The sequence below is a fragment of the Gekko japonicus genome, unplaced genomic scaffold, assembly GCF_001447785.1.
Source record: "Gekko japonicus isolate JY-2015 unplaced genomic scaffold, Gekko_japonicus_V1.1 scaffold1442, whole genome shotgun sequence".
Taxonomy (NCBI): domain Eukaryota; kingdom Metazoa; phylum Chordata; class Lepidosauria; order Squamata; family Gekkonidae; genus Gekko; species Gekko japonicus.
Genome location: NW_015163646.1, coordinates 376,247 through 398,186, shown reverse-complemented (window position 1 = coordinate 398,186; position 21,940 = coordinate 376,247). Strand labels below are relative to the sequence as shown.

Below are 21,940 nucleotides of genomic sequence, written 5' to 3'. Positions count from 1 at the left end.
GGGTGTATGTTGTAGGGAGGGGAAGGGAAAGGAGATTGTAAGCCAGTCTGAGACTACTTCGGGTAGTGAAGGGTGGGGAGTAAATCCGATCTCTTCTTCTTCTCTTCCTGGGCCCAAGAGTGATGAACACATGGAATTCACTGCCACAGGAGGTGGCAGCTATGAGCATGGATGGCTTCAAGAGGGAATTGGATAAACACATGGAGCAGAGGTCCATCAGAGGCTCTTAGCCAGAAGGTATAGATAGGAACCCTCAGTCTGGGGGCAAGGGATGCTTTTATGGCTCTCCTGCAGGTGCCCTTTGCTGGAGCCACAGGCCTCCCCCTGCCATCCCACTAACGGGGGGACGGGACTGTCTGACCTATGAACATATGAGGCGGCCTAACACAGAGCCCGGCTCTTAAGTCCACCACTGCAGCAGCTCTCCAAGGTCTCGGGTTTGATCCCCCACTCCTCCTCCACATGCAGCCAGCTGGGCGACCTTGGGTTAGTCACAGTTCTCTCTCAGAATTCCCTCAGCCCCCACCTACCGCATCTCGTGGGAAAGGTGCTCGTAAGCAGCTCCAAGACTCCTTCAGGTAGTGAAGGGTGGGGTATAAAACCAACCATTCTTCTTCTTCAGGCAGGGAAAAGCTTTCCCCAGGTCTGGCAGACCTAGATCCACCAAGTGGAGGTGACGGAACTGGGCCGTTCAGCCTGTGAAGCAGACACCCTTCCACTCAGCCTACCCCTGATACTGAAAAGATGAACCTGCCTCACCCTGGACCCAACCGTCTAATGGCTACTTTGACTGGTCGCAGCTCTCCAAGTAGGGCTGTCAGCGGGGAAATGCCAGGAGAGCTGGGTACAGTGTCCGGGGGAAGAAGAAGAAGGAGATTGGATTTATACCCCGCCCTTCACTACCCAAGGGAGTCTCAGAGTGGCTTACAAACTCCTTTCCCTTCCCCTCCCCAAAACAGACACCCTGTGAGGTAGGTGGGGCTGAGAGAGCTCTGACAGAAACTGCTCGTTTTTCAAGAACAGCTCTGACAGAACTATGGCTTGCCCAAGGTCATCCAGCAGGTGCAAGTGGAGGAGTGGGGGCATCAAACCCGGTTCCCCCAGATTAGAGTCCACGCACTTAACCACTGCACCAAACTGGCTCTCCAAACTTTGGAAGGTGGGGGTACGAATGCCACAGAGCCCACCTTCCAAAGCAGCCATGTCCTCCAGGGGGAACCCAATCTCTGTAGCCTGGAGGTGAGTTAGAATTGTGAGGAGAATCTCCAGGTCTCACCTGGAGGCTGGCAATCATATCTCCACTGGTCCTCTGGGTCTTTCACGAGATCCTTTCCCAGGTGAGCAGGTTTCAGGCCCGCACGGGGGTGGGGGGGATTTGGGGGTGGGCTTGAATTATTCCTTTTCTAAGCCCTTTCCAGATGGATTTGAAAAGCTTGCGTTTTTTAATATTTTCTCACCCGATCCAAGCTTCTGGAAGGGGCAGGGGGGTGCCCCCTTAGCTAAACAAACGCCTGTTCTGGTGAGCCGAATTCCACCCCCTGCTCCTGGTGGGTATAGCGCCTGTTTGACAAATAACCAGTCTACTATGAAATAAACTTGCAAAGCTGCTGAAATGTGAGGAGCCAGATTGGGTTGTTGTTTTTTTTTAAAAAAAAGGTTTTATTTTGCTATTCAAACTCAACATTTTTTTAAAAGAACGCTTACTTACTAGGTTATGAAAGGTTGCAAAGAACAGCTTAATGTAACAAAACCGGGGATGCAATAACATTTTTTTTAAAAGGACGTACCCTTAACTGTGGGGGAGTGGAGATAAAGAGCTTTTTTGTTACCCAGGAGAGGTGGCAGAACAAGCCACTGAAAACAGGGAGGGAAGAGGGAGAGAGAGAGACTATCAAACCTCTTCCCGTAATTGCACGTCAAGCCCACTGACTGACAAGCCCTCCGCAGGCTCTCAAACGCAGCCGTTTGCATAAGCAACAGATAACAGCGAATGAGTAAGGCTGGGGTGGTGACTATCTCCTCATACCCACGGAGGGGCTGATGCCCCCCGCTGCAGGGGAGTGAAGTTCTCCCGGTCCTCGGGATAGTAATGTTAGCTGGCGGATGGGCCTCGGTGGCGGACCACCACCGTGGATCAAAACCGTCCGCCGCGGGGGTCCTCCTGGTGTTCGACCACTCCTCTGATTTCTGTAATCCTGTGCTGGGATTGCCGTACGTGGTACAGGGCCACGATATGCAAAGGGGGACGAAACGAGAGAGGGACTTTCTAGCCCTTCCGCCCATGGGCACGGTGGGAGGCTGGACTGGTGTTGGGGGAGGGGTGTCGGAGAGAGCAGAGTGGCAGGAGTGCGGGGGGAGGTGGGGGGTGTTTGCTCAGAGGGCCTCGTTCCCCTGTGCCCGATGCAGGCATTCCCCTGACCAAGGAGTTAAGCTTCAAGGCTTTACAGGGCAGGAGGGAGCTGCCGCCGCTGCCGCCTCGGGGCCGTGCACGGGTCAGGCTCAGGGAAGAGTAATCAACTGCGGAGAGCTGCTTGGTATGGTCACTCACCCAAGAGCCTCCTCAGCACAGGTGGGCTGCTACCAAGGATGCCAGCTGCTGGACAGTGACGCTGCCACCACTGAACAGTGGCCACCGCTTTGCACCTCACCCCCCAAGGTCACGGACGCACGGGATGCGGGCTCCCCAGCCCGTTTCCCAGGGCTCGACTGCGGTTCCTTCTCCTCCTCTGCCGAACACTCTGGAGTTAATCACGGAGGCGCTTCCCCCTGGCACGGAAACAAACAGTGGTGGTGGTGGTGGGAGGGGAGGAAGACACCCCCACATTGGTTTGCTTAACTCCAGAGCGCTCAGGACAGGTAAGGGCCACTGCAGATCTGGGCCGGGCCTGGCTGGATGCACGCCCGAGGAAAGGGTAACTCGGAACCGCCGTGGAAATCTTAGGCTTATCGGGTGCTCGGTCTGCAGTCGTGTCTTTGGGACGACATCCCCAAGGTTTTAGGACCTTCAGAAACAAAACAAAGTGTGCCCCCCCCCCCTTCGAAAGTTACGTCTGGCTGGAGTCTACCTGGCAGATTTCTCCCTCCCCTCCTCCCGCTACCCCCTCCCCTTGCCCGAGATCGAGACCGTTCTAGCCGGGGCCGGAACCAGCAGCTCCCCGGTCCTCTCCGGCCTCCTAAGCTACGCTTCTGGCTCCTTCCTCCTCGGTGCTGGTCGTCAAGTCTGCATCTCCAAACAGGTACGCCAGCAGGCCCTCCTGATCTGCGCTCGCCTCCTCCTCCTCCTCTCTAAGCCCTGCCTCGAACACACCTGGGGAATGCAACAGGGGAGCAGTTAGGCGGGACAACGATCAGGGCGGGCGGAAACCTCTTGCGGGGCGTGTGAGTCCCGGGCTCCGTGTCGGCTGGGACCCCAAAGGCAGAGGAGCACAGCCCTCTTTCCGCTCCAGACCCATCAGCGTGGGCGGGCAGGGTAAGGCACGGGCGAGGCTTTGCGAATGCTGCCACTCCGGCTTCTTGAGAACCTCACTTCTTTCTGAAGAAACCAGGTTCCTAGCCCTTTTGGCGGTGGAAACACCCCCCCCCCCCACGAGTGATCGATGTCTACTGAAACCTTCCGTGGAGGATAGATCGAGATGGGGAGACGAGTCAGTCTGTCTGTAGAAGAGCAAGAGTCCAGGAACACACTAAAGGCTAACAAAATCTGTGGCAGGGGATGAGCTTTCGTGAGCCACTGCTCACTTCGTCAGATACCACAAACCCTCCTCCCCTGCCACAAACTTTGTTAGCCTTTAAGGGGCTGCTGCTCTTGCTCTTTTCTACTGAAACCTTGGAAGCTGAATGAAACTTCCAAGGGCCAGGGCAGGCTTCGGTACCCCCTTTGATGCAGAGTTCTAGTCCTCCGTGAGCAAAAGCAGGATTATGTCCAGCCAGAGAAACACACACGCCTGTTTGGTCACCTTAACTCTCCCTGGCACAAAGAGTTAACCTTTCGAGGGGCAAAGCACACAAAGCTAAAGAGAGGTCATTGATTTTTTTCTTGGGAACTAGTACCGGAGGCATCTTCTAAACTATGAAGATCTAAGAAGCTGACTGGAGCCAGCGTAGACAAACAGCAGAGGGGTCTGGGGACCCACCTCTCTTTCCATCTCACCTGCGTCGACTCTTCTCTTGACACCAAACAAGCATTAGGAAACTGGTCCCAAGACCATTTGGGGTTTTTTTTGGGGGGGGCATCCCCCTCTGCAAGGAGTCTCTTCAGCTAGGGTGCCATCGGCCACACGGGCAGGGGAAGGAAGGCGCTCAGCGGAATGGAAAAATAACCTTAAGGGAAGCAGTGCCAGCCACGTGAGTCGGGCATGGTGGATGCTCGGTCCACTGTAAACACAGTTATTTTAAAAGCCTGTCTTTAAAAATGAGAGAAAGGAAAGAGCCGGGGAGAACCCTTCACAGAAGATACAAAGGGATGTGGCAGGAGAAGATCCACCAGGGCGGGGGGCATTATTGCCCCTAAAAGCCCTGGGGCTGTGCCAGGCTGCAGGACTTGGGAGGGGGAGGTAGTGGTGACCCCTTGCCGAAATACATTTTGTCCCAAGCCCAAGAAGTCTCACCGGCCGGCGTTTGCACCAGACTGTGGAAGCGAGCGACTGAATTTGGACCAGACACATTCATGCCTCCTTGACCGCTGGCCCTGGCCAATGCGGAAGGCAGCATCTCTCTTCTTCCCTACAGCTGCGTTTCTATGGCAGCGGCGGTCTCGGAGAAGCAAGCCGCCTCCATGTCACCCGAGTGCCAGGGTTTGTTTTGAAGCCTTGGGGGGGGGGGGAGGAGAACAGGGGACTACTACCGATCACATCACCACGGTAAGGCCCTCACGCTGGGCTTCCTTGATAGAGCCGCCAACCCAACCCAGTGTAGGTGTGAAGTTTTACTCAAGGACACTAGAGACTTAAAACACCACCCTGTTGTCACCGGCCTAAAATAGCACACGTTAAGCCCTACAGCTGTGTATGAACTCTGTAACCTCTTTCGCACGCGGTACTAGAAGTCTCCCGGATTTGTGCGACGGCTAGACTGCACAGTTGCCTGACACTGCACGAGCCCACGGGGGTTCTGTAAGGGACTGGAGGGCCACAGGCAACCACCCTGGAGAGGGCGTGCTATGCGACCAATTATCCAAGTAAGGTAGAGCTGCGCGGTTCCCAGAAGGGGCATAAACGTTTCTGTGCAAGGTCCACCCGTTCCCGTTACACCAGTAGCCCCACCAAGCAATATGGACGCCCTGCCAATTCGACAGGCCGGGGGACCCGTCCCCGGGAGCTCCCTTACCTGGCACTGGGAAGTCCTGAGTGTAGATGATCTCGTCCTCCAAGTAGTCCTCTTTCAAGTCCTCCTCCTCCTCCTCGTTGTAGCCGTGCAGGTCTTCCAGGTAAGGGACCACTGTCATGCTCCTCCACCGGTCCTTGGTCTCCGGGCTGGGGGGGATGGGGACCAGAGGCTCGGACTGCGGGTGCTTTTTCCGGAACCAGCTGCAAGGGGGAAGCGAGGCGGGGGTTAACAGGTCCTCGGGGGAGGGGGTAGCCACAAGCCTGCTTTCCCAGGGCTCAGCCCCAGCATCCCCCCCCCTCCTGGAGCCGGGGGTGTAGAAGGCACTTCCTGCACTCACTGGTCCCCCTCATTTGCTACAGAGAGAGTCCTTCGCTTCCTCTTAGCCCACCTGCCCGTTTCGCTGGGTCGTCCTTGTGCAAAGCCAGGAAAACATGAAGCTGCCTTCTACTGAATCAGACCCTCGGTCCATCACGGTGAGTCTTGTCTACTCAGACTGGCAGCAACTCTCCGGGGACTCAGGCGGGGGTTCTCCACATCGCCTACTACCTGGTCCTTTTAACCAGAGATGGCGGGGATCGAACCTGGGAGACCTTCTGCTCTAACTGCTGAGCCTCAGCCTGGAGGAGGAGTCCAGGAAAAAGTGCCCCCCCCAAAGATCTCAGACTGCCAAGGTCTCTTTGGCACCTTTCTGGTGTGTCAAGGTGTTCCAATGACTGTTACTCCACCGCTTCTGGACAAATCTCGTTCCAAGGGCTCTGGCTAGTGCGGTACCGCTCCCTGCTGTCACTGTCCCCTGGACCCAGAAGTTCCACTTCAACAGCTAAGCGCTGTTGGTTTGTTCGCTCCTTTTTAAAAAGCCCCCCCGTACTAGTAGCCAGTGTTCCCTCTAAGCTGAGTCAGTGTGAGCTCGCTCAGAGTTTTCCAGCCTCTGGCTCACCCATTTTTGTCTCCGCTCGAGAAGGAGGGCTCCAGAGCAAACTGATTCATGCAGCAGCCCAATCGCTCGCTCACCACTTCAATGCCAGGAGCTTGCAAAGTGGAATGTTTGCTCACAAGACTCCCACAGCTTAGAGGGAGCGTTGTGTCGCCAGCTCTGTCCCGTCTATCCCTAAGTCAAGGGAAGAGGACAGACACCACAGGCAAAAGCCACACCCCAAGCATCAACCTTTTTATCTTTCAACGAGGAAGCAAATCCAAGGGATGGCGGACACAGGCAGTTTAAGGCTTCACCCGAGCCGAGCTCTCCTGTGCCAGTGGAGCCGGAGGCCCGATTCCTGCGTGCTTGGTGTGGCTCTGGCCACCAAACCAGCCCTCTGTCTCGTGTCGTGGCAATGTAGCTCCCGGCGCAGGCCGCGAGCCAAGTGCCGTTGGCTTTGGGGCCAGAGCTGACAGACTGTGTCAAGGAAGCAATGATTAGCAACCTCTGGCCGTAGGCCTGTCACTTGGCAATGCCTTGAACTTTTGCTCTGCACTCTGTCACCGTCCCCTGCTCCTCCTCCAGCTGACGTTTCTCCGGTGACAGTGCTCCAAAAGAGAAAGATAACAGCTCACTTTTGCCCTCTTCTTCATTTTAGGGCTTATGGATAGGAGACTGCAGTGTACGCGGTCAGAACACCGGCCTATCTACCTAAACAAACAGGACTAGGTGAGTCAGTGGCAGTTCGCTGTGACAGTATAGGAGAACCTCCATGTGACGAGGCAGTATACCATTGATTTAACAGCTGGGGTATTAACTGCAAAGGGCAAACCCCCCCCCCCCCAAAGTCTATGCTTCATTAAGTATTTTCTTTTGACCGTTACAGGAACAGAACAGCAGCAAAGGCATGAAGGGAGGGAAGAAACCAGAATTTCACCCTATTTGTCAATCTCACTTTCCTGTTCAGTATCACTGGAGATGAAAATGACCAACCCCCTAAGTTTAAACACTGCAATTTACAGCCAATGACAAGTTGTATCATCTCTCCCTTACTTCCCAGGGCCTGTTGGACCCCAATCGTCAGCTAAGGTGAAAGCTCAAGGTTAACTCTGTGGTTTTTTTAAAAAAACCATTCCATTAAAAAAGGACCCTGTGATGTCCGCGGCCCTGCGGGACACCTTTCGAGAATCTGCATAAAAGGCAGCCAAGGGAACGATCAAAAGGGCGAGGATGCTGAGGAGCGCCAGACCACTGAAGTTCATATTTTGCTCTAATTTAAACCATCTTCCCCTCTCTCCTCCTTGTCCTACTTATTGGAGAGTAAAAATAGGTTTTGGATAAGGTTGGGAAACCTGCAGAACAATATTGATTCCTGCCCTTTGGGAGATTAAATTCAATCATCTGCATATGTATCCATGCTAATGAGGATGCGGAGAAGAAAGTGTGGGGGGGAAACAGAGAGAGAGAGACACAGAGAGACAGAGACACAGAGAGAGACAGAGACAGATATTGGGGCAAGTCAGCAGAAGGGCAAACCAAGGCAGCCGGGAAAAGCGCTGGTCACAAAACCGGTTTGGGGGAACATTCAATAGATACACACAGAACAGTGGAAGCAAGATTTGGGGGAACATTCAATAGATACACACAGACCAGTGGAAGCAAGATGCGGGTGGCCTTCCTTGCTGATTTCCCTCGTGCCACTTCAGAGCTCTCAGATGCCCCCTTTACGTGGCCAGGCCACAGCCCCTTCACCGCTGGAAGACGACCACTGCAGACATGGGCCTTTGCCACAGAGAGTGACAGCCTCTCCCCCGTTAAAGAGCAAACAGAACTCAAACCGTCCAGCCTCATGAAGTGCTCAAGAGAACTCAAGAGCTTGCAATAGTTTGTTATAGTGTTGTGATGTCGCGCTTGAGGCGGAGAGAGCTGACAAAAGAGAACTTCTTCTCCCTCTCCCAAAATACTAGAACTTGAGGGCATCCAAGGAAGCTGAAGGGCAGTAGATTCAGGACAGACAAAAGGAAATAACTTCTTTACACAGAGTGACTGAAATGTAGACTTGGCTGCCAGATGATGCCGTGATGGCCACAGGAATAAACAGCTTTCAAAGGGGACTAGATAGATTCATGGAGGATAAAACTATCAGTGGCTACTAGCCACGGCAGCTGAGGGGAACTTCCACATTCAGAGCCAGTCGGCCTCTGAATCCCAGAGCCAGGAGGCAACATCAGGGGAAGGCCTTGGCCTCCATGCCCTGTTGTTGGCTGTCCAGAGGAACTGGTTGGCTACCGTCTGAGACGGGATGCTGGACTAGATGGACCACTGGTCTGATCCAGCAGGGCTCTTCTTCTCAGGGGAAGGCCTCAGCCTCTGTGCCCTGTTGTTGGCCCTCCAGAAGAACTGGTTGGCTACGGTCTGAGATGGGATGCTGGACTGGATGGACCCCTGGTCTGATCCAGCAGGGCTTTTCTTATGTTCTTATACTCAACATATGGCATGACTTTCTGTTTTGGACTTCGCCTGGGAAACATTTTCAGCCAGCGAGCCCTGAAGATCGAGGCATTTGGCATGCTTTGTTGGGACAATAACCTCCCCCATCAAATACACCATGGCCAGGTTACACCATCAGTAATACAAAACCCCTGTAATAAGGAACACTGGCTTGGGTCCTACACTAGTCGTGGTGGTGGAGGTGGGGGGGGGGAGTACATCCTTGCCTCACGCTGCCTAGTTGAATCCACAGCACAAGCCAGACGTGAGGGTCAGTGACAGGGTCCCTCGCTGCCCGGCCACCTCAATGTGCTGCTTGTGCAGATGTGCCGGACCCGCCCTCCCTTCCCCCACACCCCTCACGCTTCCCTCTTGCTCTGCTCGGGAGAACAACCAGGGCCTGAGTAAATTACATGCGATGGGGGGGGGGCGGCAAGGTGAGTTGCCTTGGCGACGGGGAGGCGGAGGGCGCATGCTCGGTAGCCACTTCACCGGCTGTCAGCCTTCCCTGAGTGCTGCAGCAGAGCCCTTAAAGCGTGCAAACACAGCTCAAGCTTTGTTAGGAGGGGCAGAGGGTGTGAAGCACACGCTCGGATTAACAGACGAGAGAGGGGGTCCTAGCAGGGTCCTAGGCACCTCAAGGTCTGCCCTCGCCCGCCCAAAGCAGGGCTCCCCCCCCCCATTCCACCCCAACCCTCCCTGATCCATCAGGGGAGGGGGCCTTGGAGCACCTTTTGCCGCTTGCCCAAGGAGACAGCCAATTTCTTCGGTCAAAACAGGCAAGGCTTCGGGCTACGTGTGCTCCCTGATTATTTTTTTTTTTAAAGTTCCTCGAAGCGATCTAAATTCTGCACCTGCATGTTATGCCGACAGAATACTTGTACCATCTTCTTGCTGTTCACGATTTCGTCTTGGGTTTTGCTAGATAAGGGGAGGGGCGATGATTCCCCCCCCCAACCAGAAAGCTTATTCAGCTTCCGCTCCGGCTGCCGAGATCACCCCAGTGCTCTGAGATCATCTTTGCGGCAGTCTCAGGACTAGAAGCATGAAAGGAGAAATAGAACGATGGCTGGAGGGCAGGAGGGCCAGCAAGCGACTGCTTCCCTCCCCCTGGGCATGCCTCAAGCAGGTGGATCTGGACACGAACAGCACGGCTGCAGGTGCCTCTTTGGACCCTCCGGAGGGTGGGAGGGCAGGAGAAAAGAATGAACACGGCACACCCACACGCAGGAAGTTGCCTTATACCATCGATCCATGGAGGTCAGTACTGTCCACTCAAAATGGCAGTGGCTCTCCGGGGTCTCGGGCAGAGAGGTCATTCCCATCCCCTACTGCCTGGCTCTTTCAACGGGAGATGCCGGGGACTGAACCTGGGACCTTCTGCGTGCCAAGCAGAGGCTCTTCCACTGAGCCACCGCCCCTCCCATACAGTGAATACCTTTAGCTACCTTACCCTGAATCAGAACTTTGGTCCATCAGGATCGGTAGTGTCCACTCAGATTGGCAGACGCTCTCCGGGATCTCAGGGAGAGGTCATTCCTATCACCTCCTGCCTGGCTCTTTTAACGGGAGATGCCGGGAGGAAGACTGAGCCCGGGACCTTCTGCAGGTCAAGCAGAGGCCCCTGCCCAGATAAGCAACGTGGGGATAAGAGCTCAGAAAGGCGGATGTAAAGCACCCTGGAAGGTGTGTGCCAGCACAGTGCCAGAAGAGAGTGAGAAGCCTCAGGGTAGACCGCTTTGCCCAATTTAAGGGGCAAGGGGTGGCGCTCGACCAGGGCTCCAGACCTACGTATCTAAGACCCTCCCTGCCCCCGGGCCCGGAATCCCTTCCTGCTTGGTCAGACTGCATTACAAGGTCTCCCGAGAAAGCTCTTCGTTTCCAGCAGGCTTAGCCAGACCCAAATGCTCGCACACAGCCACGCGGGTGGAGGAACAGGGACGGAGAATGCAGTAGGCGCCGCTGGGTGCAGCAGCCACTGCAGACACACACACACGCAGTCAGCCGCTGCAACAGGCTGGGTGGGAAAACCTCCCAGTACGGGGACAGTCTACCTCAAAATGGAGATGTGGGGAGAAGGCGATGACTTCTGTGGTTGAATTGTAGGCTTTCTGGAGGCAGCCAGCCAGCCTCTAGCAATGTGACACTGGGACTGGGCGGGCCTCGGTCAGCCCCATCACGGAGTTTCTAGGAAAGGCTTTAAACGGGGTCGTTGCACACATATAACCACAGGGTTAAGCCCCTCACTGCACAGCTAGCAGGAAATGCTCAGTTCGATCCATCTGCGGTACGCCAGCAGAACCAGCTCTCAGTGCTGCTCTCCCTGGCCAAAGGCACAACTGGGGGCATCCCTGGGGCAGTCCGGGGACGATGATGCTGTTCTACCTTGCAGGACTGTTGTCACATAATAGACGAAGCTCACTGCAACTCTACAGCTGCCTTGGTTGTCATGACAATGCTGCTCTTCTCCCTCCCCCCCCCACCATGCATTTTTCCTACACAATCATATGTTTGATTTGTTTTGTGTCTGGCAAAGCCGCCCTGAGGGCCTCTAAAAGCCACATGGCCAAGTACAGTGTGAAACGCATTACTTCCTACTTATGCCCCCTCCCCACAATACGACTCGTTCTGGAAAAACAAATGGATCTGGCCTGGTGTGGCAGCTGAGAGACGGACATCCCTGCCCATACCTTGCCTCTGCCTTGAGCCCCCCCCCCGAGTGGCAAGCCGCCAATCACTATGCTTTCATTCGAATTACATCTAGCGCAGGGCCTATTGCCGTTCCTGGATTTGGCTGATGTGCCGAACTAGACTACTGCAACACAGTTTGCACGGGCCTGCCCTCGAAGATAACGCGGAAATGCCAATTAGTTCAAAATATGGTGGCCCAATTGCGAGTGAAAGCTTTGCATATATCGCACATGTTAGCTGCTTGTTTCTGGGTTCACTTCGAGGTAATGGCTTTAACATTTAAAGCCCATCACAATCTATGGGACTCTCTGCCCAGATGACCACATGCAGTAATCCTGTTCATTCTCGCTGGCCCTTTTATCCATCGCCTCCTGCAAAACATGTATGAATAAGCCACTGCTGAGGCCTTTTGACTGGCCGCCTTTAGCTTACGGTACAGCCCCCCAGTTTCCAGGAACCGATGCAAGGCTGAACAATCTAAAAGGGCACTTGAAGGTATTTCAGCAGACGCCCTTGTGCTGCACACAACTCTAATGGATCGGTTCTATACCATCCGTTCCTGAACTCTGGTTTTGTTTTGTTTTTGTCACGAGCCACCTTGAACCCTGCTCTTAGGAGAAAGGCAGGATAGAAGGATTTTAAAATAAATTAGCTGGAACTTTGCCTCCCGCCCAGACACACGAACCTCACGAGGCAGAAAACAAATGGTTAAAGGAAAGGAAAAACCAGGAAAAAAGAGAAGAAAACAAACACTCACTTGTGGTGTCTTATCTGTTGTATTGAAAATCTCTTGGCTGGATCGTATTCAAGCATTCCTAAAAAAGAAAAAAAAAGGGGGGGAAACTTAAGGCAGGCGAGGTGTAGGCTGCTGTAAGGGACGAGAAAAAGGGTCCGGGGGGGCCACCCATCTCTCCTGTCAAGAGGGAGACGAGAGCCCAGACGGAGAGGAGGCTGCCGTTGGAAGACAGGCTGGCCCAGAATGCCAAGTGCAGCTGTGAATCACGGTCGCTGGAAGCCCACTTGGAAAAGGCCTGCTGCAGAAGCGGCCGAACCCTTCCAAGCCTGCCGCAGGGGTTCTCGGCCAAATGGCACTAGGAGCCTCCCCCACACTCAGGCCAGACCCAACGTGAAACCTTGGCTCGTTTCAACTACAGCTAAGCTTGAGAACCTGGGATTCGGACTTGTGGAGAAAGAATTCGGACCCTGATCCACCTCAACAAATGCCGGCTTAGACACCTTTGCTCTTTTTCTCCTCGCCTCTCCTGCAAGGGGACCAGCGAGCGCCCTTGGCCTGCAATGTGGCCGTGTTTGGGAGTAATGAAACAGAAGTCCAGTGACACCTAGCGACATTTATTCCCGTGCAAAGCTTCCATAAGTCAGGACTCGCTTCCTCAGATACAACGGAAGTAAAGAAAATCATTTTCCTCATCGTTACACAGAAGATCACAGAAAGAGAAGGGAAAAGAGGGAGGAGCTGAACAAAGAAAGGCCTTGTGGTATAAATCGGGTGAGATTCTCTGGAGGGGGGAGCTTGAACTTCAACGGTAGCGAGACTTAATGGATGATTTAAGGGCACATTGTGCCCTTGTCAGCCGCCCTGAGCCTTCGGAGTAGGGCGGGATATAAATCCAAGGATAAATAAATAAATTTATTTAATTCATTTAAAGAAGAAGAGAAGAGATTGGATTTATACCCCGCCCTTCACTACCCGAAGGAGTCTCAGAGTGGCTTACAATCTCCTTCCCCTTCCCCTCCCCACAACAGACACCCCATGAAGTAGGTGGGGCTGAGAGAGCTCTCTTGAGGACTGCTCTTTCCAGAACAGCTCTGAGAGAACTGTGACTAACCCAAGGTCACGCCAGCAGCTGCATGTGGAGGAGTGGGGAATCAAACTCGGTTGTCCCAGATTAGAGTCCGCGCTCGTAACCACTACACCCCGCCTTCCCCCCAATGAGGACAGAAAGCAGCTTCCATCGTTTTCCTCTCCTCCATTTTATCCTCGTGACAACTCAGTGGGGTAGGTTAGGCTGAGAAGGAGCAACTGGCCCAGGGTCACCATGGCCAAGTGGGGAAGAGAGAGCTCAAGGGTTCTTTCTCCTTTTGCTTGTGGTGAAGATGAGCACAAGTGCCATAAGTGAGGGCAAATAAACTGATTAAAGAAGAGGCCGTTTGAAACCCAAGGACTGACCAACACCAGTAAAGGGGCATGGGTTATGATACAACAGGAACACGCGTTCATGAACTGCAGGGGGCCAGAGTTAAGACTCATTGTGGCTGAATCTACCAAACCTCAAATAATGGCTTCTGACTTTGCTTTTGCAAACTCCAAGCACGGCTTATGTTTGGACTAGATTCACACTAACCGTAAATAAGTTTTGTGTGACGTCTGAAGTCACCCCAAAGGTTGCATTGAACGTTTGAGTGGGGCGGAGGAGAAGCGACACACACACGACCCCTCGTCACTCCAGATGTACACAAACCCCTTGCGCCTATCCTCTACTGCAGCTCTACATGTGCCAATCATGCCCCCCTCCCCCCCAAGCTGCTTTGCCATTCAGCCCAACCACCAGCAGTCAAAGCAGGGTTTTGTGATGCAACACACACACACCTCTGTCTGAAGGACAGACAAGGAAAGACCACGGAAGGGATGGGACAGCCACGCCCCTTCAGTCTGCTTCTCGACCCGGGAACACCGGAGGCCTGAAGTGCGCTTTGAACTCCACAAGGGAGGTAAGAAGCTCCGTCGTGCCCTTTCCACTACAAGAGGGGTCCCCAATGTGGCACCTGTGGACAACATGGCACCCAGTGGCACCTTTCCTGGCCCCCGCCAAGGATTTGTAGTAAGCAGGTGGGGCCACACGAGAGCTTTTGTGCACTGGGGTTTCTGCTTGGCTGGGCAGATTTTTTTTAAAAGGTTGGCGGCAGCTTCCAGCACAGCACAAAGATCTTCGCAGCGTGATTAAATGTAAGCTGTGTCCATGCAGAACAGCCCACCACAAACACTTAAAGACAATTATGTTCCTTTCGAAAGGCATCCTGTTAAAGAGACCCTCTGCCCTAAATGCTTAAGAGTTACTATTAGAGCTATGCATAACCTCATATTTATGAGGTTGGCTATGCATCACCAACCTGATAGCCGGCGGAACAAAGTCTGAGTCCAGCGGCACCTTTAAGACCAACAAAGTTTAATTTGGGGTATAAGCTTTTGTGTGCATACGTAAGTGCACGCAACCAACGAAGTTTAATTCTGGGCATAAGCTCTCGTGTGTCGGCACAAGTGTGCACGCCCATGGAAGCTGACACACAGAAATAAGCTTTGTTGGTTTTCGAGGTGCCACTGGACTCAAACTTTGCTCTGCTGCTTCAGACCAACAGGGCTGCCCACCTGGATCTGATATTTTGTGGCTGGCCTCGCCTCCCGCAGCGGCTGTTCTGTCTTCGTGCCTGCCGCCCTCTCTCAGAACTCCAGAGGTGCCTGCGGGTTCGGAAAGATCAGAGACCCCCTACGCTACAAGCAGTGTTCCCTCTAAGCTGAGTTAGTGTTGAGCTAGCTCACCGATTTTTAGCCTCCGGCTCACACCTTTTTGTCTTTGCTCAGGGAGGATGGCTCCAGAGCAAACTGACGCAGTAGCCAAATCGCACGCTCATGAGTTCAATGCCAGCAGCTCACAAAGTAGGATTTTTGCTCACAGGACTCCACAGCTTACAGGGAGCACTGACTACAAGCACCTGCTCCCCAGGGCTGCCACCCAGCACACCGTACGGCACTCGTGGGGGTCTGATAAGAACCCCAAAACTCCCTGCGCTTCTGCAATCCTACAGGATTCACAACTGGACAGCTCCGCTAACACTGCTTGGCGCTGCCCTTCCTGCCCCACGGGTGACCCAGGGAACTTTGCCACTTGCCCTGGATTGCAGGCGATGGGAAGGATGAGGCGGGGCCTACACAGACAGGACAAGGGCCTTGGAAGTTCCCCGTCAGCATTAAGAGGAGTGGCAAAGCGGGCTCTGAATGGCTTGGGGGGAGGAGGAGGAAGGTTGATGGGGTGTATGGTAAAAGACGGCAAGCGCTGGCTCTGACGTACGGCCGGTCTTGGGGCCCCTTTCAGGCACGACTGCCCTCGCAAATCGAGGGGAAGCCGCATCCGAGCGGGAGCCTTGGGTGCTGCGTAGCTGCCTCCAAACGCCACCTGCATCGTTTACAGTAAGCTTCCCCCCCAACAGCTGCATCTGGCAGCCGGAAAAAGAGCCATCTTCAAAGAGCCTGCGATTATTTGGAAGGACTCCAAAGGGCAGCTACTCAGGAAAACCACAAGTTGGAAAGCTCACTCTGACTTTATAAAAAAAAAAAAGATTACAGCAAGGCCAACCAGAAGGGAGAGGTTGGAGAGAAAAGTCTTACCTAAATGAAAGATAAAACAGGCATTCAAGATTTTACCTGTGTCATCGGCTTCGGGCTGCTTAACACAACCGACCCGGGAATCAAGACCTCAGGGAGAGGCCCCCTTGACTGCCCCATCGATCAGAGAAACTCGTTGGGTGGGTAGAAAGAGGGTCTTTTTAGTGGCAGCCCCACAATTATGGAACAACCTCCCCAGGGAGGTGCAACTGAACCCCTTGCTTTCGATCTTTGGGAGGCGGGTGAAGACAGCCTGATTTAGGACCCCATTTGGTTACGTTGTTCAGGGCTACGGTGGCTCAAGTGGTTAAGATGCTGGACTGTAGACCAGGTGGTCGGTAGTTCAGCAGTTCGAGACCCAGGTGCCGCCTGACGGAGGTTGCCTAGTTTGAATTTCCATGAACAGATACCTCTAAATATAGCACCAGGGCACAGAAACCGGGACAAGGTCATACCCCCAACATGGAGAACAGCTTGGCTGGCAGAAGTCACGGGGGGGGAGCAGATCTCTGGGTCCCTTCCCCCCCCCCCAATTGCTACCGCCAAGGCTGGAAGCTCTGGATTGGCGTGCTGCAGGAAACGTGGGGGTGGCGCATCCTGTGTCTGTTTTGCTGGCTGTTTCGGCTAGAACAATGAGGGAAAAAGCTAGAACAGCACATTCGAAAAGCTGCGGCAGTGTAGGCTGCTTGCCAATGGAATGCACAGGGCAGCTAGCACTGGATGAATGGGGCAAGACGGGGGGGGGCATGATCTGTGGCAAGTGATGCTCTGTATTTTTGTTGCTTGGGGGGCCACAGTGGGAGGGCTTCTGGAGTTCCGGTCCTGCTGGTGGACCTCCTGATGGCACCTGGGTTTTGGCCACGGTGTGACACAGAGTGCCGGACTGGATGGGCCGTTAGCCTGATCCAACATGGCTCCTCTTATGTTCAGGGCCCCTCACTTCACCGGAATGGTGCTTCTGAACCACTTGTGACCAATGCTCTCTCTAAGCTGTGGAGTCTTGTGAGAAAAAAAATGTACTTGGTGAGCTACTGGCATTAAAACGGTGAGCGAGTGATGTGGCTACTGCATATATTAGTTTGCTTCTCCTTCCTGAGCCGAGACGAAAATGTGTGAGCCGGAGGCTAAAAAACTGTGAGCTAGCTCACACTGGCTCAGCTTAGAGGGAACGCTGCTTGCGACAAATTTCGACTGGGAACCACAGAGCAGTTTGCACAACTCCACTCCTTCCCTCTCTCTCGGGTTTCCAAGGAGATGGGCATGGGTCTGAAAGGCCTTTAAGGGACCGGAGCACAATGAAGGGACCGGTGGCCACAACTGGGCCACCAGTAGCTTTGCATGAGAAGTGGGTGGAGACATGCTTCGGAGGAGAAAAAAAGAGTCTCACAAGCTGAAAATGAAACTGACTGCAAAGCAGAAGACTTTTGGAGAAATGCTCAGACCCCGTTCTGCGTCTGCTTTGGCAGCTAAGGCACGTTTCCTGGAAAGAAAGCATGTTAATAATATGCCAGAGATTTGATTTCGAAGAGACAGAGACTGACAGAGAGCACGAGCAGACCCACGTTCTTCAGGGCATGTGTCTGATCACGGGGGAAGGGGGGGGGAGTAGGAGAGGGAAGTTGGGGGGCATCTTCGTTACTCACGCAAGAGCAACCAAATTTGGGTTTCTGATCTGGATGCTGTCAGCTGACCGGCTGTGACTGACGGGAAAATACTGACGCATGTTCTAAGGCAAGAAAAGGCAAACTCTGTTTCCAACGGTTATGCCGGGGAGGGGGCACCAGAGAACAATAAAAATAGTGACGGCCCCTTCCACTCTCTACCCCCACCCCCCTGCAAAAGCCGCACATGCACTTTGCTTTTTCTGGAGAGCTTCTGCCCACCTCAACAGCTAGTCTCCACAGCGGGGACACAAGAAGAGCCCTGCTGGATCAGACCAAAGGCCCATCATCCCGTAGTCTGTTCACAGAGGGGCCAACCAGCTGCCTCCAGGAAACCCATGAGCAAGAGGACTGCAACAGTGTCCTCCCGCCCGCACTTCCCAGCAAGTGATAATAAAGAGGCTTCATTTTTTGCCTCTGGTGCTGGAGGAAGCACATAAGAACATAAGAGACGCCAATGTTGGATCAGGCCAAAGGCCCATCCAGTCCAACTCTCTGCATCACACAGTGGCCAGAAATACCAGTGCCATCAGGAGGTCCAGCAGTGGGGCCAGGACACTAGAAGCCCTCCCACGTTGACCCCCCCCAAGCACCAAGAAGACAGAGCAACACTTGCCCAAGAGTCCCTATCTATACCTTGTGGCTAATAGCCACCGATGGACCTCGTGACTAGTAGCCGCTGATGGAGCCCCATCCTCAGTGGATTCGTCTACTCCTCTCTTAAAGCTTTCCGAGTTGGCGGCCATCGCCACATCCTGTGGCAGTGAGTTCCACAGGCCATGGGGCGTGGAAGGGTTCACAGCAGAAGGAAACACACACCGATGCCGCTCGCTCAATACTGTTCAGCTCAACGGGCAGCAGCTCTCCAGGGTCTCTGGCAGAGAAAGGTCTTTCTGAACACCATTAACAGGACATGTCAAGGACTGAACCCATGACAATCTGCACACAAAGCCGGTTCACTACCAAGCCACACGCTAACATGCGCAAGCGGTCACAAGCGTGGCGCAGGCCGTGGGTGCATCAGGAGTGGTTGTGGACAGGAACTCCATTTTGCTCTGGGAAAACATCCCTCTGCCTGCTGTGGAAAGCTTCTGGAGGAACGGCAGGCTTCGGGAAGGCAAGGGCTTCGTTTTGTTCCTTTGCAATTCTCTTCTTTAACAAGCATACATTTAAAATAGCTGGCCTGATAAAGTCTGACCAAGTTATATGGCGGGGGACAGAGGACTGGGGCCAGGCAGTACCAATGCTTGGCTGTGGCATTGGTAGTTTCCTACACCCTCTGTTTGGGCAGGGAAACCGCTTGGATCTCCCAACCCACGGCTCCCTTTTCGCTTCTGTTTGACACACCTTTCGTTATTGCAGTACGCGCTGCCCAAAGCACCCTGGTAAAAATGCTCCTGCGGCACTTGGGCTTGCACGGTCTGTTCCTGGGTGTGCAAGGGAGGGTCAAAACTGGGTAAAGGGCCTTGTCAGGGGGTGTGTGTGTGTGTAATGAGCAGGGGAAAAGGCTGGCAAAAAAGCAGAGCGTTGCAGCAGGTGGCCCCCTGCTGTGCAGAGAGAGGCTTGCAAGAACCTGCTGGCCTTGAACCCTTAAAGCTGTTTTGCACCACATCGGATAGCTGGTCCGTCTAATACAGGGGTCTCCAATCTGGTCCCCGTGGACACCGCGCCGCCCGCTGATCTCTCTCCTGGTGCCCGCCAAGAGTTTTTAGACAGCGGGCATGGATGCCACGGCACCTGCCAAGTGTTTTTGGAAAGTGGGTGGGGCCAGGTGGCTCTTTTCCCCAGCAAGGCTGCTGATTGGCTGCATAGATTTTTTTTTTTAAATGTTGCTTTGGCAGCAGCTGCTACCGTAGCATAAGGATCTTTACAGTGCGGCGGAGTGTAAGCTGTGCATATGCAAAAGGGAAAAAAATATTTTACAACAATATGCTCGTTTCAAAAGGCGTCCTGCTAAACACCGCTTCTGACTGAAACGCCGATGGAGTTACTACTTAGAGTTGTGGCATGACCTCCCTCACTGACATTTCGGGGGTTGGCCCCAGCTCCCACGGCAGCCGTTCTGCATTCCTGTCCACCGGCCCCCGTCGGAATCCCAAAGATGCCCGCCAGCTCGGGAAAAGGTCGGGGAACCCCCCCCCCTCGATCTAACAGATGGAGGAATCTGAATCCCAAGAAAACCCACTCAAAAGCAGACCCAGCACCAGTGTTCCCTCTAAGCTGAGTTAGTGTGAGCTAGCTCACAGCTTTTTTTAGCCCCCGGCTCACACGTTTTTGTCTTGGCTCAGGAAGGAGGGCTCCAGGGCAAAAATGATTTAGGCAGCAGCCAAATTGCTCGCTCATGACTTTAATGCCAGTTGCTCACAAAGCAGAATTTTTGCTCTCAAGACTCCACGGCGTAGAGGGAGCATTGCCCAGCACTACCCCCATCTTTCCTGGAGGAAGGGGAAACATTATCCTGCGGGGTTCCCAGCACGCTAGAAACTCAGTCACCTGTGAGAGACAGCATGCAAGCCCTTGGGGAATTTTACGGGTCTGATCCAAACCCCTGCCTTCCTAAAAACCCTGGCAACACAGCAGATTTTTTCTCTGCAGCACTAATAGTACTGAAGTTATTCCTCCATTTTCTCTCCGTGCCAGGCTGTCCTAGCAGTTGACGGTCTCTGCTTTACCAGAGTGGGGATCTTTAAGGACTCTTCTCCCGGCCACCAGGCAGCTCTGTAGCTAGGGATTTTTGGGGGGAAGGGGCATGGGGAAGGGGCTCAGCTAATTAAATCAAAGCTGATCACATTAATTCAATTTGGGACTGGCCCGGGAGAGGGGGAGGGGCTCGAAGAAATGCTAGGGGGCCATGCCCCGCAGGCCCCGTGTTAGCTATGGGCCTGCCACCAGGGCTCCTGATCTCCATTGGCAGGCGGGAAAGGGGCAAGGAGGAGAGTTAAGTGGTGAGAGGGCTCCCCCCTCCCCTCTGAGTACTCAAAACCAAACCTGAAACCCTGCAGGGTTGAACAGCTCTGCCTGGTTTTGTTTTAAATGAGAGATTCACAGGAAGGTTAAGAGTGTTTACAGGTTAACGGAAGATACCTGTGCCATAGCCAGGATTTTTCATTTTGCGGGGCAATTTTTTTTCTCCTGTGGTACACCCATTATGCTTATACTTTTATTAAAAATAATAAATAGAGGGAGATTTTGGGAGCTGCGGTGGCTCAAGTGGTTAAGACGCTGAACTGCAGGCTGTGGAAGGTCGGTAGTTCAGCAGTTCGAGACCCGGGTGTGTGCCGCATGACGGAGTGAGCTCCCGTCTTTTAGTTCCAGCTCCTGCCAACCTAGCAGTTTGAAAGAAAGAAATTGCAAGTAGATAAATAGGTACCACTTCCGTGGGAAGGTAACAGCGTTCCGTGCGCCTTGGTGTTTAGTTATGCCGGCCACATGACCACGGGAACATCTTCGGACGGCGCTGGCTCTTCGGCTTGGAAACGGAGATGAGCACCGCAACCCTAGAGTCAGATTCGACTGGCTTTCGAGCAAGGGAACCTTTACCTTTGGGAGTGGACCCTGAGAGGAGCATGAGGTTTGGGGAGGGGCTTCAAGGGGTATAATGCCATAGAGTCCACCTGGAGATCAGGTGTGATGCCAGGGGGATCTCCAGCCACCACCAAGAGATTGGCCAAGAGAGAAAGACCGGCTTCCCCCACCATTACCAATCCCCCACATCCCCTAACATAGAAAGTCATGGGAGAGAGATTGGCTTGAGAGAGACAGCATCTCTCTCTCTCTCTCTCTCGCTTTCCTTCCACCAGTAACCCACCCCCCCGCAGTAGTGGGGAGGCTGGAGAAGGAAAGGAAAGCTGCTCAACAGCCTCCGGTCAGTTTCACTCTGGGAGAAACAGCTGTTAGGTTGAACAGCTGATGGAGGGGGGAGTGAACCTGACCAGGGATGGGGGAGGCTGGGGAAGGAAAGGAAAGCTGCCCTGCCACTTCTGGTCAGTTTCACTCCCCCTCCTTTCAACCTAACCCTAACAACTGATGGGGGGGGGGGAGTGAAACTGACCAGACACTGCAGGGCTGCTTCCCTTTCTTTTTCCAACCTGGCTGCTGCTGGGAGGCTAAGTGCACTTGGGGTATCATCAGGTGGTGCGGCAGGGCTCGTGGGTGGCGGGGCTCTGCCCCCAAATGCCCCACCATGGCTACGGGTCTGGCTTACAGTAAAGTGCGTGGACTGACATCGCATCTTTTTCAAATGCCAAAAGGCGGTCCTAACTGTGACGGAGAACCGGCATTTGCCAGAAGGAAGGAGCTACGGATTCAGAGCTTACAGATTCAGAGCTCTGGGCCTGGCAATCAGCAATGAGAAAAGAAGAGTAACAGCGACACCAAAGGCTATTGTATAAACACAGTGGTGGCATTTCCCCAAATTTCTGGTAGCTGAAGCACATTTTCTCCCCCCCCCCCGAATTA

At 53.8% G+C, this 21,940-nt stretch overlaps 1 protein-coding gene across 1 annotated transcript in view; it reads right to left on the bottom strand.

The window, feature by feature from the left end:
- The window catches only part of STK11 (serine/threonine kinase 11), an 88,597-nt gene that overhangs the window by 22,956 nt on the left and 43,701 nt on the right, over positions 1-21,940 (bottom strand). The window contains exons 8-9 of the mRNA XM_015407636.1: positions 12,180-12,237; positions 5,326-5,525 (exon numbers count right to left, since the gene is read on the bottom strand). Coding sequence (XP_015263122.1) covers positions 5,326-5,525; positions 12,180-12,237 — 258 coding nt within the window. The remainder of the gene's footprint in view (positions 1-5,325; positions 5,526-12,179; positions 12,238-21,940) is intronic.